The sequence below is a fragment of the Doryrhamphus excisus genome, unplaced genomic scaffold (assembly GCF_037039965.1).
Source record: "Doryrhamphus excisus strain RoL-2023G ecotype Guam unplaced genomic scaffold, RoL_Dexc_Guam_v1.1 HiC_scaffold_24, whole genome shotgun sequence".
Taxonomy (NCBI): domain Eukaryota; kingdom Metazoa; phylum Chordata; class Actinopteri; order Syngnathiformes; family Syngnathidae; genus Doryrhamphus; species Doryrhamphus excisus.
In genome coordinates this window covers 1,723,757-1,746,832 of record NW_027621862.1, presented here as the reverse complement: position 1 = coordinate 1,746,832, position 23,076 = coordinate 1,723,757, and the positions used below count along the sequence as shown (strand labels likewise).

At 40.3% G+C, this 23,076-nt stretch overlaps 2 protein-coding genes across 7 annotated transcripts in view; one reads left to right on the top strand and one right to left on the bottom strand.

Moving 5' to 3' along the window:
- vti1a (vesicle transport through interaction with t-SNAREs 1A) overlaps positions 1–16,550 on the bottom strand; it is a 145,806-nt gene extending 129,256 nt beyond the window's left edge. For all 4 annotated transcript variants that reach the window (XM_058062703.2, XM_058062700.2, XM_058062704.2 and 1 more), the window contains exons 1-3: positions 16,369–16,550; positions 12,786–12,844; positions 12,162–12,272 (exon numbers count right to left, since the gene is read on the bottom strand). In XM_058062703.2, the coding sequence (XP_057918686.2) occupies positions 12,162–12,272; positions 12,786–12,844; positions 16,369–16,462 (264 nt within the window). In that variant the 5' untranslated portion in view covers positions 16,463–16,550. The remainder of the gene's footprint in view (positions 1–12,161; positions 12,273–12,785; positions 12,845–16,368) is intronic.
- A 171-nt stretch (positions 16,551–16,721) lies between these two features.
- On the top strand, positions 16,722–21,976 carry zdhhc6 (zDHHC palmitoyltransferase 6). 3 transcript variants are annotated; one of them, XM_058061751.2, is made up of 11 exons: positions 16,722–16,812; positions 17,301–17,797; positions 17,863–17,954; positions 18,296–18,455; positions 18,533–18,691; positions 19,535–19,588; positions 20,509–20,676; positions 20,763–20,804; positions 21,526–21,671; positions 21,742–21,788; positions 21,862–21,976. In XM_058061751.2, the coding sequence occupies exons 2-11, from the start codon at positions 17,531–17,533 to the stop codon at positions 21,960–21,962; spliced, it is 1,236 nt and encodes a 411-aa protein (XP_057917734.2). In that variant the 5' UTR covers positions 16,722–16,812; positions 17,301–17,530; the 3' UTR covers positions 21,963–21,976. The 3 variants fall into 3 exon arrangements, with proteins under 3 accessions (XP_057917734.2, XP_057917732.2, XP_057917733.2); XM_058061749.2 differs by having other exon boundaries at positions 21,523–21,671; XM_058061750.2 differs by lacking the exon at positions 16,722–16,812 and adding an exon at positions 16,813–16,891 and having other exon boundaries at positions 21,523–21,671.
- Positions 21,977–23,076: the final 1,100 nt, after the last annotated feature.

Here is a 23,076-nt window from a genome sequence, read left to right as displayed (position 1 = left end):
GGCTTCATTTGCATAAGAATGTATAGGGATTTAGCCAGATCATTATCTCTGTATATTTAGGTGTACTTTGTTATTTTACTGCCATTCAGATGCTGATGAGGACCCCCCCCCTTCCGTCCCACTTTCCAAAGCCCCTCCAACATGTGCCCTCCTGAACTTCCCAACACGCAAGTCTGCACGCTTTGTCTTGGAATTTGCAACCCTCAGAGGGAGGGGGGAGAAGGACTCATAGAAACTCCCATAAATAAAAAATTATAATAATTAACAATAATAATATATTTTTTTATTATTAATTCACTATTACATATTTTAAATCATTTTTTTTGTTATTTACTTTTATATGACTAGAGATAGATTTAGACCTTAACTATTATTAACAACATTAAATATTTTAGTTATTTATTCTGGTTATTTAATTATAAATAAATTGGGGAAAATCTACAAATAATAATCAAAATTTTTGTACATTTTTTTAATTGTACTAAAATTTTGAAAGAAAAAATAGGCAGGAAGATGATATTGCACTTTAATCCATAAAAGGTGTTGTTTCATCATCTGATTTCAGACTCCTATTCCTTCAAATTTAACGAGTCAATTAATTTTATTATTATTTGATTATACAAAATGCAGTTTTTACTATTAAGGATGGCTACAATGGTTATGCAAATAATTTGAGTACCTCAATTAAAAAAAATCCCGACACGAATTCCTATTGAGATGCCTTAAAGAGGCGCTTCATGCTGGAAAATATGTCTGACTGAATTACAACAATTCTGCAAAGATAAGGTTCATGTTAAAAAACCCTCCATTGTGACTGAATTACAACAATTCTGCAAAGATAAGAGAAGTTCATGCTGGAAAGACCTCCAATGTGACTGAATTACAACAATTCTGCAAAGATAAGCTTCATGCTGGAAAACCCTCCAATGTGACTGAATTACAACAATTCTGCAAAGATAAGGTTCATGCTGGAAAACCCTCCAATGTGACTGAATTACAACAATTCTGCAAAGATAAGGTTCATGCTGGAAAACCCTCCAATGTGACTGAATTACAACAATTCTGCAAAGATAAGGTTCATGTTGGAAAACCCTTCAATGTGACTGAATTACAACAATTCTGCAAAGATAAGGTTCACACTGGAAAACCCTCCAATGTGACTGAATTACAACAATTCTGCAAAGATAAGGTTCATGTTGGAAAACCCTCCAATGTCACTGAATTACAACAATTCTGCAAAGATAAGGTTCCTGTTGGAAAACCCTCCAATGTGACTGAATTACAACAATTCTGCAAAGATAAAGTTCATGCCGGAAAACCCTCCAATGTGACTGAATTACAACAATTCTGCAAAGATAAGGTTCATGCCGGAAAACCCTCCAATGTGACTGAATTACAACAATTCTGCAAAGATAAAGTTCATGCCGGAAAACCCTCCAAGGTGACTGAATTACAACAATTCTGCAAAGATAAGGTTCATGTTGGAAAACCCTCCAATGTGACTGAATTACAACAATTCTGCAAAGATAAGGTTCATGCTGGAAAACCCTCCAATGTGACTGAATTACAACAATTCTGCAAAGATAAGGTTCATGCTGGAAAACCCTCCAATGTGACTGAATTACAACAATTCTGCAAAGATAAGGTTCATGCTGGAAAACCCTCCAATGTGACTGAATTACAACAATTCTGCAAAGATAAGGTTCATGCTGGAAAACCCTCCAATGTGACTGAATTACAACAATTCTGCAAAGATAAGGTTCATGCTGGAAAACCCTCCAAGGTGACTGAATTACAACAATTCTGCAAAGATAAGGTTCATGTTGGAAAACCCTCCAATGTGACTGAATTACAACAATTCTGCAAAGATAAGGTTCATGTTGGAAAACCCTCCAATGTGACTGAATTACAACAATTCTGCAAAGATAAGGTTCCTGTTGGAAAACCCTCCAATGTGACTGAATTACAACAATTCTGCAAAGATAAAGTTCATGCCGGAAAACCCTCCAATGTGACTGAATTACAACAATTCTGCAAAGATAAGGTTCCTGTTGGAAAACCCTCCAATGTGACTGAATTACAACAATTCTGCAAAGATAAAGTTCATGCCGGAAAACCCTCCAAGGTGACTGAATTACAACAATTCTGCAAAGATAAGGTTCATGTTGGAAAACCCTTCAATGTGACTGAATTACAACAATTCTGCAAAGATAAGGTTCACACTGGAAAACCCTCCAATGTGACTGAATTACAACAATTCTGCAAAAATAAGGTTCATGCTGGAAAACCCTCCAAGGTGACTGAATTACAACAATTCTGCAAAGATAAGGTTCATGCTGGAAAGATCTCCAATGTGACTGAATTACAACAATTCTGCAAAGATAAAGTTCTTTTACTTGAATAGAGATAAAAATCCCTACATTTGAAATACAGAATTTCTGGCCAAAGGGAGATAAAATAACTTATTACATGCAAAAGATTTAATATTTTTAACAGGACTTGCTGGTGTGTTACAATGACTGCAACAACGATTGCTCTAATGGTGGCCCAACTTGAGGGAGAAAAATCCAAATAATAAAAACAAATCTTTAATGTATTTGTGATCAAGGCCGAGATCTTCAAAAAGAAAAAAAAACAAGTGGCATAGAAGAAACTGTGATAGTGGCCACGCTTTCTCATTAAAACACTTAGGATGAGAAGCCGGGACTGAGTTTAATTGTGTGGATGTACTTTGTGTGTACATATGCAAGCAAAATATTACAAATGAAGAAACCTCTCTCTCTCTCTCTCGCTCGACCCTTACTGTGTGTTATTAAAAAGCAAATCCTAGTAACTAAAAAAAAAAGCCAATGATTCATAATATATTTCATTAATACTTCATGAATCCTTTCACCATACGTAAGCTAGTCTGGTTAAAAAAAATTTTAAAAAAAAGTGTGTGGTGTGGTGGGTGGGTGGGGGGTTTGGGGGGGGCATTGTCACCTATTCTAGTACCCGCTTGTCAGCACATCACTGGGGAGCGGGTGTCACATGTCACTTCTGGTTTACACCACCGCGTGGGACCGGGCTGGGTGGTGTGTGCGGGATGGAAAAAGGAAAGAACAGAAGGAAAAGTGATGATGAGGAGAAGAAGGAGGAGGGGAGGGATGGGGATGTTATCGTATCATCGCCCCTACGTCTTTATATTTTCCTCCCTTATTATCTGTGGGCCCCCACTCACTGCAGTCACTCAATCACACGGAGCCCCGAGGACAGCAAGGGGACCCTGGGAGAGCCTTTTTGCTGCAGAGATGATGAGCGTCTGAAAGCTATACTGATCGCTGTCACCCCGTCTGTGTGTGCATGTGTGTATATATATGTGTGTATATGTGTATATGTGTGTGTGTGTGCCACTTCGGAAGGGGCCAAGCGAGAGATAAGCGAGAAAAGGAAGCAAAGATAACGGACACATTTGCACTGACAAACAATAACAACAAAAAAAAAAAACTACAGTATGCCGCAGGCCACATCCATATAGACAAGTGTTAATATCAAGAGATATTATATACACTACACTCCTTTGCAGTCACTCTTAGAGGACGGTGCGAAAATATACTGAAGATATTATATTAGGTAAATATGCACTTTGTGCAAGCTAGCTCCTGAACCGCTACACATAAAACATGCATAAAAATATTTATTCCTATATGTTGGCTGTTCTATTTTGGTGTCTATTTCTATGGAACCCCAACAGTTTGACCCCATAAGTCGGATGGACTTGAAATTTCTCACACAGTCCTACAAAACACCCACTCGGAACTTCAGGGCAGTGGTTCTATTCCTTCATTTCGATATCTAATTAATTTATATATTGCTTTACTTTTAAGTCAAACCAAGCCAATGTATTTGTTATGAAATCGGTTGCCATATTTTGAAACATTAATGCGCATAAGTGCATTTTAGAGGAATTTATTAAGGCATTTTCTTAAGAAAATGACCAAAAAACGTAATAATGGCATATATAAATTAAAATTTTACATCAAAAATTTGATATTTCACTTGAAACTTCAAACATATTTTGATGAGATTTTTGACTTGCTGTCCGTAACCCACCGCTTAGCCTCAGGAGGTTCGCGGGGGTGCTGGAGTCTATCCCAGCTGGGGTACACCCTGGACTGGTGGCCAGCCAATCACAGGGCACATATAGACAAACAACCATTCACACTCACATTCATATCACTTACTTAGTCTTTTGAGCTCGCATAGTAGTTGGTTAATATTCTGCATCATACATTGGTAGTGTATTGTCTGGTTGATGCGGCATAATACTCTTACTGTAGTACTGTATATGTGTTTACATTCCAGCAGCCATTTTTATTCATTCATTCATTCATTCATTTTCACAAGTGTCACAGGGGGTGCTGGAGCCTATCCCAGCTGTCTTGGTACACCCTGGACTGGTGGCCACCCAATCACAGGGCACATATAGACAAACAACCATTCACACTCACATTCATACCTATGGACAATTTGGAGTCGCTAATTAACCTAGCATGTTTTTTGGCATGTGGGAGGAAACCGGAGTACCCGGAGAAAACCCACACATGGAATCGAACTCGGGTCTCCTAGCTGTGTGGCCTGCATGCTAACCACTCATCCACCGTGTCGTCTTAATCATATGTATCAATTATGATTAGAGCTTTGACCTTGTGGAGCCAAGTTACTGAGGTTTACAGTTCAAAGGTTGTTTATTTTTTGCCATTTCTTTATATACATATTATTGTTATAAAAGTTAGCAAAATACATATTAACAAATTTTTGTCCAAATTAAAGGCTTTTTCGCTCCCTTTTTTTGTTGACAACTGATACCTAAGAACAGAAAAAGGTACAAACAAACTTTTTTTTCTGATGAAATATGAGAGTCAAATCTTTCTTTTGGTATATACCATGTTTCCACAATATTCTGTAAACCTTGAAAAATCATCAAAAATAGCCGGTATTGAGAGTATGATGGCTTTTGGAAAATATCTGGGATTGCATGAGTTAAGTTACTTCAACTTAATACTTACTTAGTACATTTGGAAAGAACAGTTCCTGTTCTTATGATGACACTGTCCTTCAGTCCTGATTTGACCGACTTCGAAAAAAATGTACCGAGTTAATCCGCAGACATCTTTATAAAAATGAGCACCCAACAAAACAAATCCATGAAAAAAAACAGCAGTAACTACAACAACATCCCAATGAGTAGCAACCAAGATCCATTTGTTTACATCTTAAATCTGCACTCGGTTCAAAAGGAAGCGGGAAAAAAATGTCTTTTTATGACAAGCCGATGATTATTATATTCCACTTTGGTGTCACTGATGGCTTGTTCAGACCATGAAAAGACTCAATCTGCTTTTCACTCCTCAGTGGGAATTAGAACGAGCAAGGAAAGTCAACCTAAGGCGATTTAAAAAGTGTCCAACATCCGACTCATGTCAGCCTGTCATGTCCGCCACTGTGCGGCGACGGCTCAGGTCGGCCGCTTCAAGATGGATTACAACACCACACTCTCACGTTCTAACTAAACACCAACAATCTGGTTTGGAAATGACATTCATTAGGTCGCCGACGACGACGCCGCCGCCGCCGATGCCGAAACGCTCCCTTTCTGCGTTGCATGCTTGGACCGGGCAAACCGCACCGTCTCGGCAACCTTGGCTCGTCCGTGACCGCTAATTAAAAACGGGTATGAATATTCATGCCTTCAATAACCGATGAACACCCTGATCTTCAGCCGCTCGGCTTCATTAGACGTTGAGGGTGGAAAAACACTCCATGGCTATCTTTTAGCGAGGACTAAATATAAACAGCTAACAGCACTTCACTGGAAACTTTATAGTCGGGGCTGAGCGTTTTGCAGAAGGAAAAGTACAAACTACACACTCATGAGGAATCACAATGACATTGAAAGCATAAATCCAAAAAAAATATCATAGTAATAATTGATATGCTGCAAGTTTTTAGACACATATAGACAAACAACCATTCACACTCACATTCATACCTTCATTCATACCAATTTGGAGTCGCCGATTAACCTAGCATGTTTTTGGAATGTGGGAGGAAACCGGAGTACCCGGAGAAAACGAGAAGAACGTGCAAATTCCACACAGACATGGCCGAGGGTGGAATCGAACTCGGGTCTCCTAGCTGTGAGGCCTGCGTGCTCACCACTCCGTGCGGCCTTATCTGTGAAAGTGACATATATATATATATGTTTGGGCTGTCACATGATTAAAAAATGTATTAGATTAATTATTAACCAATTAATCATGATTAATTAAAAAATCCTTCCATCATTTTAAAAAACTAAAAAAAACAAAATAATTTAAAAATAAAACAACATTATACATATATTTACATGCAATTTACATATATTCTTCAATTCTTGATTTCTTATTTCTGCAATGAGCCATTTTCCACTCATGGCCCCTGCGCCACACTTTAGGCACCCAAGCGTGTTTTGCCAGGTAAGCGAGTGTATCCAAGCTCTGCCTACTTAGTGATGTTAGTCAAGGCCTGGGTTGCATTGTGGAGGGGTTTTTTTGGTTGTTGTTGTTTTTTTTTCAGCTTTCAGCTTCGCTGTGAGGCCTGAATGCTAACCACTCGTCCGCCGTGCAGACCTCTTCTAAACTTAAGAAGGCTGGCCACCAGTCCAGGGTGTACCCCGCTTTTTGCCCCAAGACAGCTGAGATAGGTTCCAGCATGCCCGCGAGAAAATGAATTAAATGAATAAAACAATTAATGGAACACCAAAATATTGATTAATCGGTTAATCGTCGCTAGTCTTGTTTAGATAACCCATGAATTAAATGAATAAAACAATTAATGGAACACCAAAATATTGATTAATCGGTTAATCGTCGCTAGTCTTGTTTAGGTAACCCATGAATTAAATGAATAAAACAATTAATTGAACACCAAAATATTGATTAATCGGTTAATCGTCGCTAGTCTTGTTTAGATAACCCATGAATTAAATGAATAAAACAATTAATGGAACACCAAAATATTGATTAATCGGTTAATCGTCGCTAGTCTTGTTTAGATAACCCATGAATTAAATGAATAAAACAATTAATGGAACACCAAAATATTGATTAATCGGTTAATCGTCGCTAGTCTTGTTTAGGTAACCCATGAATTAAATGAATAAAACAATTAATTGAACACCAAAATATTGATTAATCGGTTAATCGTCGCTAGTCTTGTTTAGATAACCCATGAATTAAATGAATAAAACAATTAATTGAACACCAAACTATTGATTAATCGGTTAATCGTCGCTAGTCTTGTTTAGATAACCCATGAATTAAATGAATAAAACAATTAATTGAACACCAAAATATTGATTAATCGGTTAATCGTCGCTAGTCTTGTTTAGATAACCCATGAATTAAATGAATAAAACTATTAATGGAACACCAAAATATTGATTAATCGGTTAATCGTCGCTAGTCTTGTTTAGATAACCCATGAATTAAATGAATAAAACAATTAATGGAACACCAAAATATTGATTAATCGGTTAATCGTCGCTAGTCTTGTTTAGATAACCCATGAATTAAATGAATAAAACAATTAATGGAACACCAAAATATTGATTAATCGGTTAATCGTCGCTAGTCTTGTTTAGATAACCCATGAATTAAATGAATAAAACTATTAATGGAACACCAAAATATTGATTAATCGGTTAATCGTCGCTAGTCTTGTTTAGATAACCCATGAATTAAATGAATAAAACTATTAATGGAACACCAAAATATTGATTAATCGGTTAATCGTCGCTAGTCTTGTTTAGATAACCCATGAATTAAATGAATAAAACTATTAATGGAACACCAAAATATTGATTAATCGGTTAATCGTCGCTAGTCTTGTTTAGATAACCCATGAATTAAATGAATAAAACAATTGAACACCAAAATATTGATTAATCGGTTAATCGTCGCTAGTCTTGTTTAGATAACCCATGAATTAAATGAATAAAACTATTAATGGAACACCAAAATATTGATTAATCGGTTAATCGTCGCCAGTCTTGTTTAGATAACCCATGAATTAAATGAATAAAACTATTAATGGAACACCAAAATATTGATTAATCGGTTAATCGTCGCTAGTCTTGTTTAGATAACCCATGAATTAAATGAATAAAACTATTAATGGAACACCAAAATATTGATTAATCGGTTAATCGTCGCTAGTCTTGTTTAGATAACCCATGAATTAAATGAATAAAACAATTAATGGAACACCAAAATATTGATTAATCGGTTAATCGTCGCTAGTCTTGTTTAGATAACCCATGAATTAAATGAATAAAACAATTAATGGAACACCAAAATATTGATTAATCGGTTAATCGTTTATATCGTCGCTAGTCTCTTGTTTAGATAATGTAAATAAACACCAAAAAGCGGTATAAGTTAGAATTGGGCACTTAGATGTAAAATGTATATGCAGCATAAGTCATTCATTAGCTCCTTTACACGCCATTTACCGTCCTCATAACAAAAGTAGCGCCCTTTACCTTGACCCCTATATGAAGAATGTTTAAATGCATCCCGTTTTGTCATTCACTGATCTTGTCTCCGTCCAATGTGGACATTCATTAAACACGCCGTTTGTTTGGCCCGTTTGAACCCAGAAGGTATTTCTCGAAGGTCAAGGATGAAACTGATACACTCAGATTTTTTTCAAAAAAAAAAAAAGAAACCGGGAACCTAAGCCAACAGCTTCTATTCACCTCATCTATCTCTTTGGCAAAATAAAGTGTTCAGCCTTTCAAGGTTGGCTTTGGAAAGGCCTTAATTACCTCCCTGGGCGGACACTGGGAGGTATTCTCTCTCTGGTTTTTATTTAAAAAGGGAAAAAAAAAAAGGCACAGTCACAGATCCCACTTGACCGTGACTGAATCACTAAACAATCGGGAAGTGAAAAAAGGGGCTCGGCGGACATCATAATGAGACTGAGGCATCACTGGCATGAAGTAGATGTCGCACATCTTATAATAAACACGGGACGACGTACACAGTTTTGAAAAGAAAGAGAAAAACATCTTTTGTGGTTTCTTGATGAAATGGTATCACGCGGGCGGGGTCAAGCGACAAAAGGCTTTCAATGCGGTCTCCAACTAAGTACGGTTCCGCTACATCCCGCCATATTGTATGATGGAAAAAAAGCATAGCGCGGGGTCCTCTCTTTAATGCCTTGACCGTCGGTGGCACCCATTCCCTGAACTCCAACACTCCTCAGAGTTGCTATTCCAAAACGGCCAATTAACCTTTGTCATCGTCAAGGATCCTGGAGTGTAAAGTCATGAGCATTCACGCGGTTAGAGTGTTTACCGTGAAGGAGTTCAAGATTGTGGGATCGCTGCGCGGCGAAGGAGTGGTTAGCATGATGGCTGCACAATTAAAAGATCGAGGGTTTGAAGACATGCAAGTTCGGTTAATTGGAGGCTCTTAATTGTCCATTGGTATGAATGGGAGTGTCAACGGTTGGAGTTCAGGTTGGACCCCACCTCGTATTTATACGGTTTTGTTAAAGTCTCAAATTAAAAAAAAAAAAAAAAAGATGCAACTCCACAATACAAGAGAGCATGTTTGGTGCAGATTTAAGCTCCAAAAACGGCCACAATGTGTTGTTTTTTTTTTTTTTATAAGAACTCGGCCTGCCACTTTCCCATAGAACAACACAGGAAGTGAAAAAGCACTGAGTCCTGTAGTGTTGGAGATCACACACACAAGTGGTTAGGGCACAGGCCTCACAGCTAGGAATCCCGAGTTCAATTCCTCCCACATTCCAAAAAACATGCTAGGTTAATTGGCGACTCCAAATTGTCCATAGGTATGAATGTGAGTGTGAATGGTTGTTTGTCTATATGTGCCCTGTGATTGGCTGGCCACCAGTCCAGGGTGTACCCCGCCTCTCGCCTGAAGACAGCTGGGATAGGCTCCAGCACCCCCGCGTCCCTCATGAGGATAAGCTATAAAAAATGAATGAATGAATGAGTGCAAGCCGCACGGCAGAGGAGTGGTTAGTGCACAGGCCTCACAGCTAGGAATCCCGAGTTCAATTCCTCCTACATTCCAAAACACATGCTAGGTTAATTGGCCACTCCAAATTGTCCATAGGTATGAATGTGAGTGTGAATGGTTGTTTGTCCATATGTGCCCTGTGGGTGTACCCCGCCTCTCGCCCGAAGACAGCTAGGATAGGCTCCAGCACCCCCGCCACCCTTGTGAGGCTAAGCGGTAGAAAATTAATGTGCACACATGCATCAATGTATATATTTGTGATCAACTGTGACCAACAATAACCTTTAACCTTTCTATAGGTTGCCTTCAAATGATAAAAGCTTGGACACCACAGAATTAAGACAAACTACATAAGTTGGCGCCACGGCACACTAAACTCAAAAAGAAGGGGCACGGGTTTACTGCAAGGACATTTATGTAATATAATATTCCAAAAAGGATGCGATCAAATGAAGCAATAAGAGGATGCTTTTTATGATCAAATATGAAAAAAAGAGTAAATGGGCTCAATAGTGTCCTTTCCATGAACCTTTTGGGATCATTCTTGGAGCAATGTCGCCATCTGGTGGACAAAATCATGAACAACCACACTGGCTTGCAAGCAGTGGGATGTCCACTGATATAAATTAAAGTGAAATAAGTTTGGTATTGTTTATGTGATGATGATTATTATTATTATCATCATCACTGTTATTTACAATTAATGGATGACATCATCCAATCTTTAATAGTCCTGTCCTCAAAAGGTGGATTGCACTTTCAGAGACCCGCAGACATCCGTGGACCCCCCCACCACCGCTGGGACAAAACCAAAAGGCGCCTTTGAAGACAGGCGGCTTTGTTTACCCGATAAATTTGATTAGATTAATCCGACGCTGTGCCTCCTTTTTGTGTGATCAAAGGCGTGGTTGAGAGCGACGCCGCCGCCGCCGTCGTTGTCCCTGCAGTTTGTCTTTGGTTCATCCGGTGAAGGTTTTCATTACGTCTGACCCACCAACATGGACGGTTTTGGGCAGAGGAGGGTGTCGGGTTACATAATACATGTGTCACATCCGACTCATATGTACGGCGTTAAACACAAAGGCCATTAGCCAGCCAATCAACAGGGCACATATAGACAAACAACCATTCACACTCACATTCATACCTATGGACAATTTGGAGTCGCTAATTAACCTAGCATGTTTTTGGAATGTGGGAGGAAACCGGAGTACCCGGAGAAAACCCACGCATGCACGGGGAGAACATGCACACTCCACACAGAGATGGCCGACGGTGGAATTGAACTCGGGTCTCCTAGCTGTGAGGCCTGCGTGCTCACCACTCATTCACCGTGCAGCCTTATCTGTGAAAGTGACATATATATATATATATATGTTTGGGCTGTCACGTGATTTAAAAAAATTATTAGATTAATTATTAACTAATTTTAATTAATCATGATTAATTAAAAATCCTTCGATCATTTTAAAAAAACCAAATAATTATACATGCATTTACATGCAATTTATATACATTCTTCAATTCTTGATTTCTTATTTCTGCAATGAGCCATTTCCACTCATGGCCCCTGCGCCACACTTTAGACACCCATGTGTGTTTCGAGGCCTGGGTTGCATTGTGGAGGGTTTTTGTTTTCCAGCTTTCAGCATTATGGAGGTAGTACTCACTCCTGCTCGCCTAGCTTAGCTGTGAGGCCTGCACGCTAACCACTCGACCGCCGCGCAGCCCTCTTCTGAACTTAAGAAGCCAAAAATGTACCACTTCCACACGAGATGTGAAGATAATTTTTTTCAGTAAATAAATCATACCTCGCAAGTGTAGTGTAGAAGGTTGTGGCAATAAGATGAAAAGTTGGTCAACTTTTGGATTTCACATGCGGCCAACTAAAGACCGGGAAAGACCGGAGTGGATACCGGCTCTCAACTTAAGACTCAACGATATCGCTACAAAGTCTCGGGAAAGATGCTCGTTTTTTTGCAGTTTTTTTTCCATGGAAATTCACTTTGACCGTGATAAAGGAGGGACACGCGTACACGGTTTTCACCCAATGACGCGTCCCTGTCTGGATGCGACTCCGGTACTTACAAAGTCCTTCTCCAGCTTCTCCACCTCTTGCTTGTAGCTCTTCAGTCGGCTGTTGTACATGGCTCGGCTCTGGACGGGGATTTCGCGCACCTCCAAGTCCATCTGCTCCAACTGGAAGACACGCAAAGGTCGGAAAAGTCAACTTCATGAAACGTCTCTCAAACTAGCAAAGTGCTAATGAATGAATAAACGATGAAAGTTATGACAGAGGGAAGTCTTGCGTGCAGAAGCGTACGCCCCAAAATCAAATATGGAGCGACACGAGCGGGGCCCACTGATGTCGCCCGGAATGAGGTACGAGTACGCCAAGACACGTGTTTCCGCGGGCGTGTTTGCCAAAAACAAACTAATCACGCCGACATAACGAGACAAGTGCGACAACCATTTGTCTCTGTCGAGCGACTTTGCTCATTTCTAAACAGTGACGTGAAGACTCCAGATAATGGTGTGAAATGTGTCACAGAGGGGGGGGGGTGTCACTTAAAAAGTGGATTACCGGGGCGAGTAATCATGCAAAGTGGGAGCCTCGTCAAGCATCTGCACGCCACATCATGGTGGAGGATGGAGCATGGTCGTCAATTCATTATTTAGGAAGAGGAAGGAAATTAGTGATCAAAGACGTACCAACTCTCTGACTTCTTCAAGCTGTTTGTCGACATTTAGAACCAGCTGTGTCTTCTCCTCTGAAAGGTAAAAAAAAAAAAAAAAAAAGCAAAACAGTCACATATTGATCAGGCGACAAGATGAACAGCGCTTCATGACAACAGCCCCCGCAAAAAGGGGGCGGTGGGGAGAAAGCGTGGAGATGGGAGGAAAAAAAAAAACACAACAAGAGGACACATTTGAAGATATATTTACACATTCTCTCCATGCGGCGAGCCGACATTTGTGACGCATCTTAGTTTGTTGGCGTCTGGGAGGCCTTTGTTGGCTCCCGTCGAGGAGCAAGCGAGACAGCTCAAAGGGAAGCGAGGTGTCGGCTTTGCTCACTTTGCCACGAGTCAGAAAGCGCCGCACCTCCTCACCCATCCGTGTCTTATGCAGCCGCCCATTGAAACGCATTCGGACTTGATGTGCAGGTCTTTGTCCGATACAGCGATGAAATAAACCATTAGAAAAAGCAAACCACATTTATATGAAAGGCTGGAGCCTACCCCAGCTGTCTACGCCCTGGACTGGTCGCCAGCCAATCACAGGGCACATATAGACAAACAACCATTCACACTCACATTCATACCTATGGACAATTTGGAGTCGCTAATTAACCTAGCATGTTTTTGGAATGTTGGATGAAACCGGAGTACCCGGAGAAAACCCACGCATGCACGGGGAGAACATGCAAACTCCACACAGAGATGGCCGAGGGTGGAATCGAACCCGGTTCTCCGAGCTGTGTGGCCTGCACGCTAACTACTCGTCCCCGTGCAGCCTTATCTGTTAAAGTGACATTTATATATGTGTGTATATGTTAGAGCTGTCACGCGATTAAAAAATTAATCAGATTAATTATTAACAGTTAATCACAATTATTAAAAAATTTAATCATTTCAATTAATCTGATTAAAACTATTATTCAAATTAATTATTTGCTAATTAATCATGATTAATCACCACTTGCAACTATGTCAATAATATGTGAGTGAGTCAAAGGTCATGCAAAAATATCGAGTAACGTGAAAGGCGCGTTGTGTGCACTGATTTCAGCAGCGGTGCCAAGCTGACGGTCGATTGCTGGCATTTTGACTCGTCTCCGGGATGCCGTGGGCACAGAAGAGGGAGTCGGTTGCATCTGTGGTTCAGAAGGCAGCGGATGCGGCTGGAGGGGCCCAGCAGAGACGGACAAACCTGCTTTTCATTCAAGTTTTCAGTTAATAATGTGAGAAGACCGGAAATAAGGCCATGAATGGATGGATGGATGGATGGATGGATGACCAATTACATTTTGGTACAAAATAGCTGCCACCTACAGGACTGGAATGGAATGACATTACTTCTTTTTGAAGCTCTATTGAGTGATCATGTTATATAGTAAACAAGGAAAAACTAACTTTTTCTGAGTAGTTTGAAAATTAATTCACACATAGCATAAAAAAGTCCTTAGCCAAGCTCTTGATACCAAACTCTTGAACAGCCAGAGGCGATTTCACTGCCAAGTGTCACAATACTTTCTTGCTGCAAGTCAGACAAAGAGGTGGAGGAGGGTGAAACAATGCATGAATGCGTAGCGAGAGTACACGCCGATAATAGAACCGGTAATTAAAAGAGATTGTAGGTCTTGTTGTACGTTAGATTCAAGTGGCAATTAAAAGTTTGACGGACTAACAGCAGAGCATTCTTGAAGCGTCGAGGGGCGGGCGCAACAATAAATACGTCGACATCTCAGTGTTGCTTTGAATGAACACACCCAAGGACATTTTTTTTTTGTAAGCCCAATTGTGCAAATGTGCAACACAGAACTAAACAAAAGCCTTCTGTCGGTGGCTATATTCATATATTAATGTAAACTACAGCCAATATCAAGCCACTTCAGAGACACAACAATGCATTGAAGGTAGAATCAACAATGGAGTAGCAACTGAATGAAAAACGAGTCTACAAGTGACAGAAAACAGGACGACTTACGCTGATAATTGTCATGATAATTTGATGATGATAATTTCACAAGCTCGGGAATACCGTTTTGTGTCTACTGATTTTTGGGACAGAATTCCCACAGAAAAAGAACTGACCACATTTGTCAACAGCTCCTTAACAACTTTCCCAAACAATTCAATTCACGTTCCAGTTCCACTAATGCACTGATACTTTTGCACTTTTCGAAGCTTCTTCTGCTGGAAAATGTTGACTACCCTAAATTCCGGTGTGTAAGCCACACTGAGCAAATCGTTTCACTGGAGGACAAGCGGCATAGAAAATGGATGAATGGAAGGACTGAGCTACAATGCTGCCTCTGTCCACCAGAGGGAGACAGAGAAGCCCGGAGGGAGCTGACATCATCGCAGGCTTGGATGCAATGCATTATGAGAAAGCGTTAAAATGTATTTTTTACTTTAAACTTGTAGTGGTATGTCTATTGTATATTTTTTTAAACACGTAGTAGTTCTGAAGTAAGGGACATGTCACAAGGTTAGAACTTAGCCATTAAGTAGTCACACTGTTATAACGTATGGTTCAACATTTAAGAAAATAGTAGAAAAAAAGTCAATTGACTGGTGAGACAGTGCCCTCTGCTGGATTCATAGATGCAGCACTCTATTTTCTCTGCATAAAGCACAATCAAAGCACTTAAATTACCATTAAAAAAATAATTTATCATTTAAAGTCGGGATTCTCAATTGGTGGATCAAGATTAAGACTCAAAAGTGGGTCATGCATTGCATCCATTTTAAAATAATACAATACAATAATAATACAAAGTAAAAAAAAAGAATACAAATACAATAAAATAAGGAAATACAAATATAAATAAACATTTCTGTGACATTCCAACATGAAAAACATTCAACTTTTCACTTCTCCCTTAATTGTTTTATTTTTCATGAATTTCTTCTTTTTTTATTGACTTTTTGGCACTTTGCTTGTTGTAAAAAGACCATATTATTGTTAGTTAATATACCTATGTAATTTGTCTCTGCATCTAGTCACAGTCGCCCTCTAGTGGCAGTTAAGTAGAATGCGGTTTTAATGCACCATCTGGGCAGTGTGAAAAAGCATTTACGCTGCAGAAAATAGCCCCCAAAAATGCAAAGAAAAGAAAAAATTAAAGAAATGAAATACAGTTGTGCAGCATACAGTAAATAAATATATTTTATACAGATTGTACACAACAATTCTTCCATGTTCGTCACAACAATCGGTAATGCAACAGGTCAGTGACTTGATTAACTATTTTGCACGTTCATAAATGTGACAAATGACATATTAATAGTGATTTAACCGAATTAGAATATTTTGACTTTTTTTGTTCACTTCGGCGACAATATTGTATGCCTTGAATGAGAGAAAATGGAGTGACTTTAACAACAGTAACCCGTGCACAAGGCGAATAAAGACACAAGTCCATAAGTATCGGTTACGTTAGTAGTTAAGAATAAAAACTATGTATCAATAGATGTGAAAGTGATGCGAAATTGATTTAAAAGTCACCAGACCTGCTGCACCAGCTAGCGTCCAAGCTATCTCAGAGCTAATCAATAAACTCTCTTACCTCCACTCAGTTTGGGAATTCTGCCGATTTTGTTCGTCACTTCGGCTGTAATGGTGCCAAAGTCCTGCTCGTAGGCTTCGAAATCAGAAGACATAATGTGACGTGCAATTTAAATGGAAGATAGATGTTTTCTGCTGTGCAGTTAGCTTAAAATAATAAAATAAACACGACTAGGATGTCACTTCCTTTGTGTCACAGTGAATTGTATCCGGTCCGGAAGTTGGAATTTATGAACATAAAATTACTCACTCGTTAGATATGACTGATCTAGTAACCCTCAAAATTATTTTGGATTATAAAAGAATATACATTTCATATTAATAAATTAAGTTTTTAATCTCTTTAAATGTAACATCAATAGTATCCGTACTTGAACATCATATATCCTGACAATGGTTCCTACTTCACAACCTCACCAAGAGGAAAAAACAAGGAAGTGGCCAGGTTGGTAATTTAAAGTGACAGCTTTTTATCATCATTCAAAAAAATATATTGTCAAACTGTGTTTTTTTTTTAGAAATCTGTAAGTTACATCATTATAATTCATTCGTGTTGAACGTACCAGCAATTCAGTTTGACGAACAAGCTAACAGCCCTCGAACAAGCTAGCCGCCTGCTTTCTTATGCGAGTAATGTGGCCAATTGTCGTGTTTTGTAGCATTCGTTGGCTAATTTAGCGAATTGCTTGTATAATGAGTCAGTCGGGTTAGTTTTAAAGCTAAAACTCATATATAGGTTTCCATAAAGTTGCGTGGAATCCGATACACACGCTGAAGTAAATGTACTCAGCATATTGTATTTACACACAGAAGCATCAGCTTTCATATTATACTTCCTGCAGTTAATGGTTGTGTCGTCCATTACCACTTTTTACAGTATATATAGCAGAATCTATGTCTAAAAGTCATTGTTCCTGTTTCTTTTCTTCCTAGATGGAGTGTTTGAGTGTGTCCCAAGGATAGCATCCTCCCAAAAGGACCAATAGAGGATGCTGCTCTCTTCCAGGACAAACAACAATGTAACACTTGAAATCCGACTGACTATAGGAAAAATATGTGCGCCATCTGCACAGCCGACTTTGCAAGATAACAAAAAGTAACCCTTACATTTCAGTAGCGCTCGAGCCAGAATAGTAATAGTTTCTTTCATTGGGTGCTGGATAATGAACATCCTGTCGAGTCTTGTGTCGTTCAAGAATCTCCATGAGCTGAGGAGATTGTGTCACTGGGGCCCGGTCATCGCCCTTTCCGTCATTGCCATATGTTCCAGCATGGCTATGCTGGATTCCGTTATCTGGTACTGGCCTCTGGACACAACTGGAGGCAGCATTAACTTCATCATGCTCATCAACTGGACCGTCCTCATTCTGTACAACTACTTCAATGCCATGTTTGTCGGGCCAGGATACATCCCTCTTGGTTGGAAACCAGTAAGCGCAAGCAAGAATACGAGAATGTGAGATTTCCCCACATTTATTTATTTATCTGAAAACAGGATAATCAAGAGGATGTCCAGTACTTGCAGTATTGCAGAGTGTGCCAAGGATACAAGGCCCCGAGATCCCACCACTGCCGAAAGTGTAACAGGTACGCCCCACAGCGCTTAGAATGGATGAAAAAGAAGAGCGCGTGCAGGAGACTCCAATCGGATTAAAGTGGAACACATTGCTGCAGAACGCTGGTGGTTTGCATGGCAAAATAATGCAAAAATGGTCTGTTCCAGGGTCAAATTATCTCCAGCATTTTAAATTACGTATTGACATTATGGCAGTAACCACAGTTAGTAGTAAAAAAAATTGTTTATAAGTTTCTGAACCAAGGTCTTCCTAATCTTCTGACTGTGGCGAACACGCTAACCACTCATCCACCTGTTTATATCGCCGTAAAACAATAACATATTATTATTGCCCCCTGTGTCCCCGCTTCAGGTGTGTGATGAAGATGGACCACCACTGCCCGTGGATCAACAACTGCTGTGGCCACCAGAACCACGCCTACTTCACCAGCTTCCTGCTGCTGGCGCCGCTGGGCTGCTCGCACGCTGCCACCATCTTTATCATGACCATGTACACGCAGCTCTACGAGAGGGTGAGGGGGGACGTTTTCGTGCGTTTTGGTAGCTGCGTTCATTCAGTTTCATGCGGTTTTATAATGTGTTGCTTCAGATCTCCTTTGGATGGAGCACCGTTAAAATCGACATGAGCGCCGTGCGTCAGAGCCAGCCCCTCATGCCCTTCAGCATGGCCGCCTTTGCCGCAACACTCTTCGCCTTAGGCCTGGCGCTCGGCACCACCATCGCCGTCGGTATGCTTTTCGTCATACAGGTATGTTTTGTGCTTGGCGGTTTTGGGATAAAATGTGTGCAGGAGCATAATGATCTGGAGTGCATGAAAAATCAAAAAAGTATTTTTTTTAGGTTTTTTTTTTTTTACTACATAGTCTTATGAATATGTACACTACTACACTTAATTCAATAGAGGCCTTAATTGGAGCATATACCGCATATAAATACAGTAATCCCTCGTTTATCACGGTTAATTGGTGCCAATTAATTGGACCCAACCATGCTAAATGTTTCCACAAAGTACTATTCCTTATTTATAAGAATAGAAAACCTGTTTGTGACATTCTAATTAAGTTTTTTGATAATATTAGTAGGGATGTCAGATAATTATTGGCCCGATATCAGCATAGAAATACAATATCCGATGATATCAGTATTGGAAATTGAGAGTTGGACAATATCAGCATATCGATTTTCAAAAAAAAAAATTATTAGAGCCCTGTAAACACCCCATATTCACCTTTACATTCATATTAATCAATATAGTCGCCATAGAAACTGCTTGTGTGTGTGTTGCTGTGGATGCTGAGCGAGGGGTCAGACAGGAAGTGACATCAGAGGTTCAGAGTTTTATCTTGGCATGGGTTACAGCCGCAGCACTAGCCCGTGTTATGGATTATGGTGCTTGTTGGGAGATAATTCAAAGATGACGAGCAATATTGACGCCGAGTAACCAGTACACAATACTACACATCATCACAAAATATGCATGCTTTAATAGGCTGTATTTAACCACAAAACAGCATTGTTAATGAATATATTTTGAAGTGTATGTAGGCAAAACAATCGACTTTTTGCCTTAACTCGATTCCTTTATTTCCAGTTGAAAGTCATCATCCGAAACAAAACCTCGATTGAGTCCTGGATCGAGGAAAAGGTAAGAACGATGTGATACTAAGTGATTATAAATAGAGTTGGGCGTCCAGTCTGGAACATTGATGGAACCAGGACTAACATTCCGATTCTCATCACTAGTTTCTACACTCGGCCAATTAGATGCTCAGAAATAGCCATGAACACCAACAAAGAAGAATCCATCACCAGTGAAGTGAATAAAGAAGTGAATAAAAAGCTTGACTTAAAGGGGAACTGCACTTTTATGGGAATTTTGCTCATCACTCACAATCCTGATGTGAAGCATGAATACGTATTTCTTTCCTGTTGAGCTAGCTTATAATGTTGTCATTGGGACACACCTATTTTGACTATGAAGCCCTGTTTAGCCTGCTTGGGCATCTCTCTGTGGAGTTAATCAGATTAAATTATTTTAATTAAACATGATTAATAGGTTAATAATTAATCTGATTAATTTTTTAATCACGTTATAGCCCAAACACATATATACATATATATATGTCACTTTAAAAGATAAGGCTGCACGAGGAACGAGTGGTGAGCGTGCAGGCCACACAGCTCGGAGACCTGCGTTCGATTCCACCCTCAGCTATGTCTGTGTGGAGTTTGCATGTTCTTCCCGTGCATGCGTGGGTTTTCTCCGGGTACTCCGGTTTCCTCCCACATTCCAAAAACATGCTAGGTTAATTAGCGACTCCAAATTGTCCATAGGTATGAATGTGAGTGTGAATGGTTGTTTGTCTATATGTGCCCTGTGATTGGCTGGCCACCAGTCCAGCTGGGATAGGCTCCAGCATACCCCTATCACCCTAATGAAGATAAGTGGCATAGAAAACGAATGGAGGTGCATATTATAACGTTAAAAGTATCAAAAATAGCCATAGTTGTTGTTTTTTGTTGTTGTGGGTCCTATACAAGATCTATCTCATCTCCCACCACTAGGCCAAAGACAGAATACAGCACTACCAAACCGGGGAGGAGTTTATCTTCCCGTACAACCTCGGCGGCCGCTGGCTCAACTTCAAGCAAGTGTTCACATGGTCGGGGGCGCCAAGAGGGGATGGCATCACGTGGCCCGTCCATCCCAAGTGTCACCAGCATACCTTAACTGTAAGTGTCCTAGTTCTGACTTTACTAAACCGAGCACCACATAATGTCGTCCATTATGTATGAACATGCTTGTGCTATTCCAACAGGTTGAGCAACTGAAGCAGAAGGCCGACAAACGAGTGAGAAGTGTAAGTTCTTGACAAGTTAAATATTAAAATTCATTCATTCATTTTCTACCGCTTTTTCCTCACAAGGGTCGCGGGGGTGCTGGAGCCTATCCCAGCTGTCTTCGGGCGAGAGGCGGGGTACACAGGGCACATATAGACAAACAACCATTCACACTCACATTCATACCTATGGACAATTTGGAGTCGCTAATTAACCTAGCATGTTTTTGGAATGTGGGAGGAAACCGGAGTACCCGGAAAAAAACCCACGCATGCACGGGGAGAACATGCAAACTCCACACAGACATGGCTGAGGGTGGAATCGAACGCAGGTCTCCGAGCTGTGTGGCCTGCACGCTAACCACTCACCCGCCGTGCAGCGTTATCTGTTACAGTGACATTTATATATATATGCGTATATGTTTGGGCTGTCAAGTGATTAAAAAAAATAATCAGATTAATTCTTAATTAATCAGGATTTATTAAAACATTTGATTGTTTTGATTAATCTGATTAAAATTATTATTCACATTAATTATTATCTAATTAATCATGATTAATCACCATTAGCAACTATGTCAATAATATACCGCCCAGTATTAAAATAATAATAGTCTATTATTTTTTTTCCCACTTTTCTGGGTCTAATAGAACCGAGTCCACAATTTGAGGAAATCGGTCAGCGTAATGTAGACGTAAACAGCATAGAATAACCACGTTTGTCATATGGCTCGCCCAGCAGGTCCAGTACCAGGCCGTGGAGGACTACAACGGAGCCTGCTGCCCCCTCACCAAGGGGATCCAGACCTTTTTCCGAACGCCCTGCACAGAGGAGCCCAGGATCCCCCTCAAGCAGGGCGACACCATCCTGGCCACACGCGGCACCAAGTGAGTTTGTCGTTTTTTTTGCATGGAGTGACTATTCTATTCGTTTATTTTCATGATTTATTCTTTTTAGGTGGTGGATGTACGGAGATAAAGTTTTGAGCGAGGAGCAAATGAGAGGTAAGAATGTAAACAACAACAACGTAAGCAACACTTTTTTTTAACACTTTCTTTTTCTTATTTTGGTTTACAGCCGGTGAACGCATCAGAGGATGGTTTCCGAGGCGATGTGTGGAGAAGTGCCATTACGACACAGCGGCCATAGATGGCACCAGCGAGAAGAAAGTCAATTAACATGTGATTGATTGGGCGACCTTTAGGTATCATTCTCATCCTGAATACATTCAATGACGATGTCACACCAGATGCTGCAACATCGCCGCATACATCATATCGGTCAACGTTTTTTCCTCAACCATTTTGATACATTTTGATGTACCCGAGCACTACGAGGACCCGCAGAGCTGCACCGTAGGCAATCGATCGCGTGGCTTTCCGTCTCACTTTTCTGGCCAAACCCAGCAAGTCTTAATTTTAATTTTAACCAGTTGCCACCAGGCTTTAATGTGATTACATAATGTCTTTACTTGAATATGTTGTTTTTAACGTGTGCTGATGTCTGTTTTTGGCTAATTATGCAATGCCTCTCCGCCCAGCCACCCCCCCCCCCCCCCCCGGGGGCGACGTCATGCAACTCTTTCTACTGTACCGAGATAGCGCTTCATTTCTTTTTGTTATTTTTGTAAGAACAAGTTTGATTGCCTCAAATGATAAAACCTGAGATTTCAGAAACAATACATGATTCCTCTGAATGTTGCTTTTGTTGCCATTTGAAAACAAATCCTGTTGGCCCCCGAAACGAATTTTTAATCAGCATTTTTTGCAGTGGCTGCACGGTGGGCGAGTGGTTAGCGTGCAGGCCTCACAGCTAGGAGACCCGAGTTCGATTCCACCATCTGGAGTCTATGTTTGGAGTTTACATGTTTCCTCCCACATTCCAAAAACATGCTAGGTTAATTAGCGACTCCAAATTGTCCATAGGTATGAATGTGAGTGTGAATGGTTGTTTGTCTATATGTGCCCTGTGATTGGCTGGCCACCAGTCCAGGGTGTACCCCGCCTCTCGCCCGAAGACAGCTGGGATAGGCTCCAGCACCCCTCGCGACCCTCATGAGGAAAAGCGGTAAAAAATGAATGAATGATGAATGAATGACATTGACTATCGAGTGGTTAGCGCACAGACCTCACACTTAGGAGACCAGGGTTCAATTCCTTATGTTCTCCCCGTGCATCTCCCAAAACATGCTAGACTCCAAATTGTCCATAGGTATGAATGTGAGTGTGAATGGTTGTTTGTCTATATGTGCCCTGTGATTGGCTGGCCACCAGTCCAGGGTGTACCCCGCCT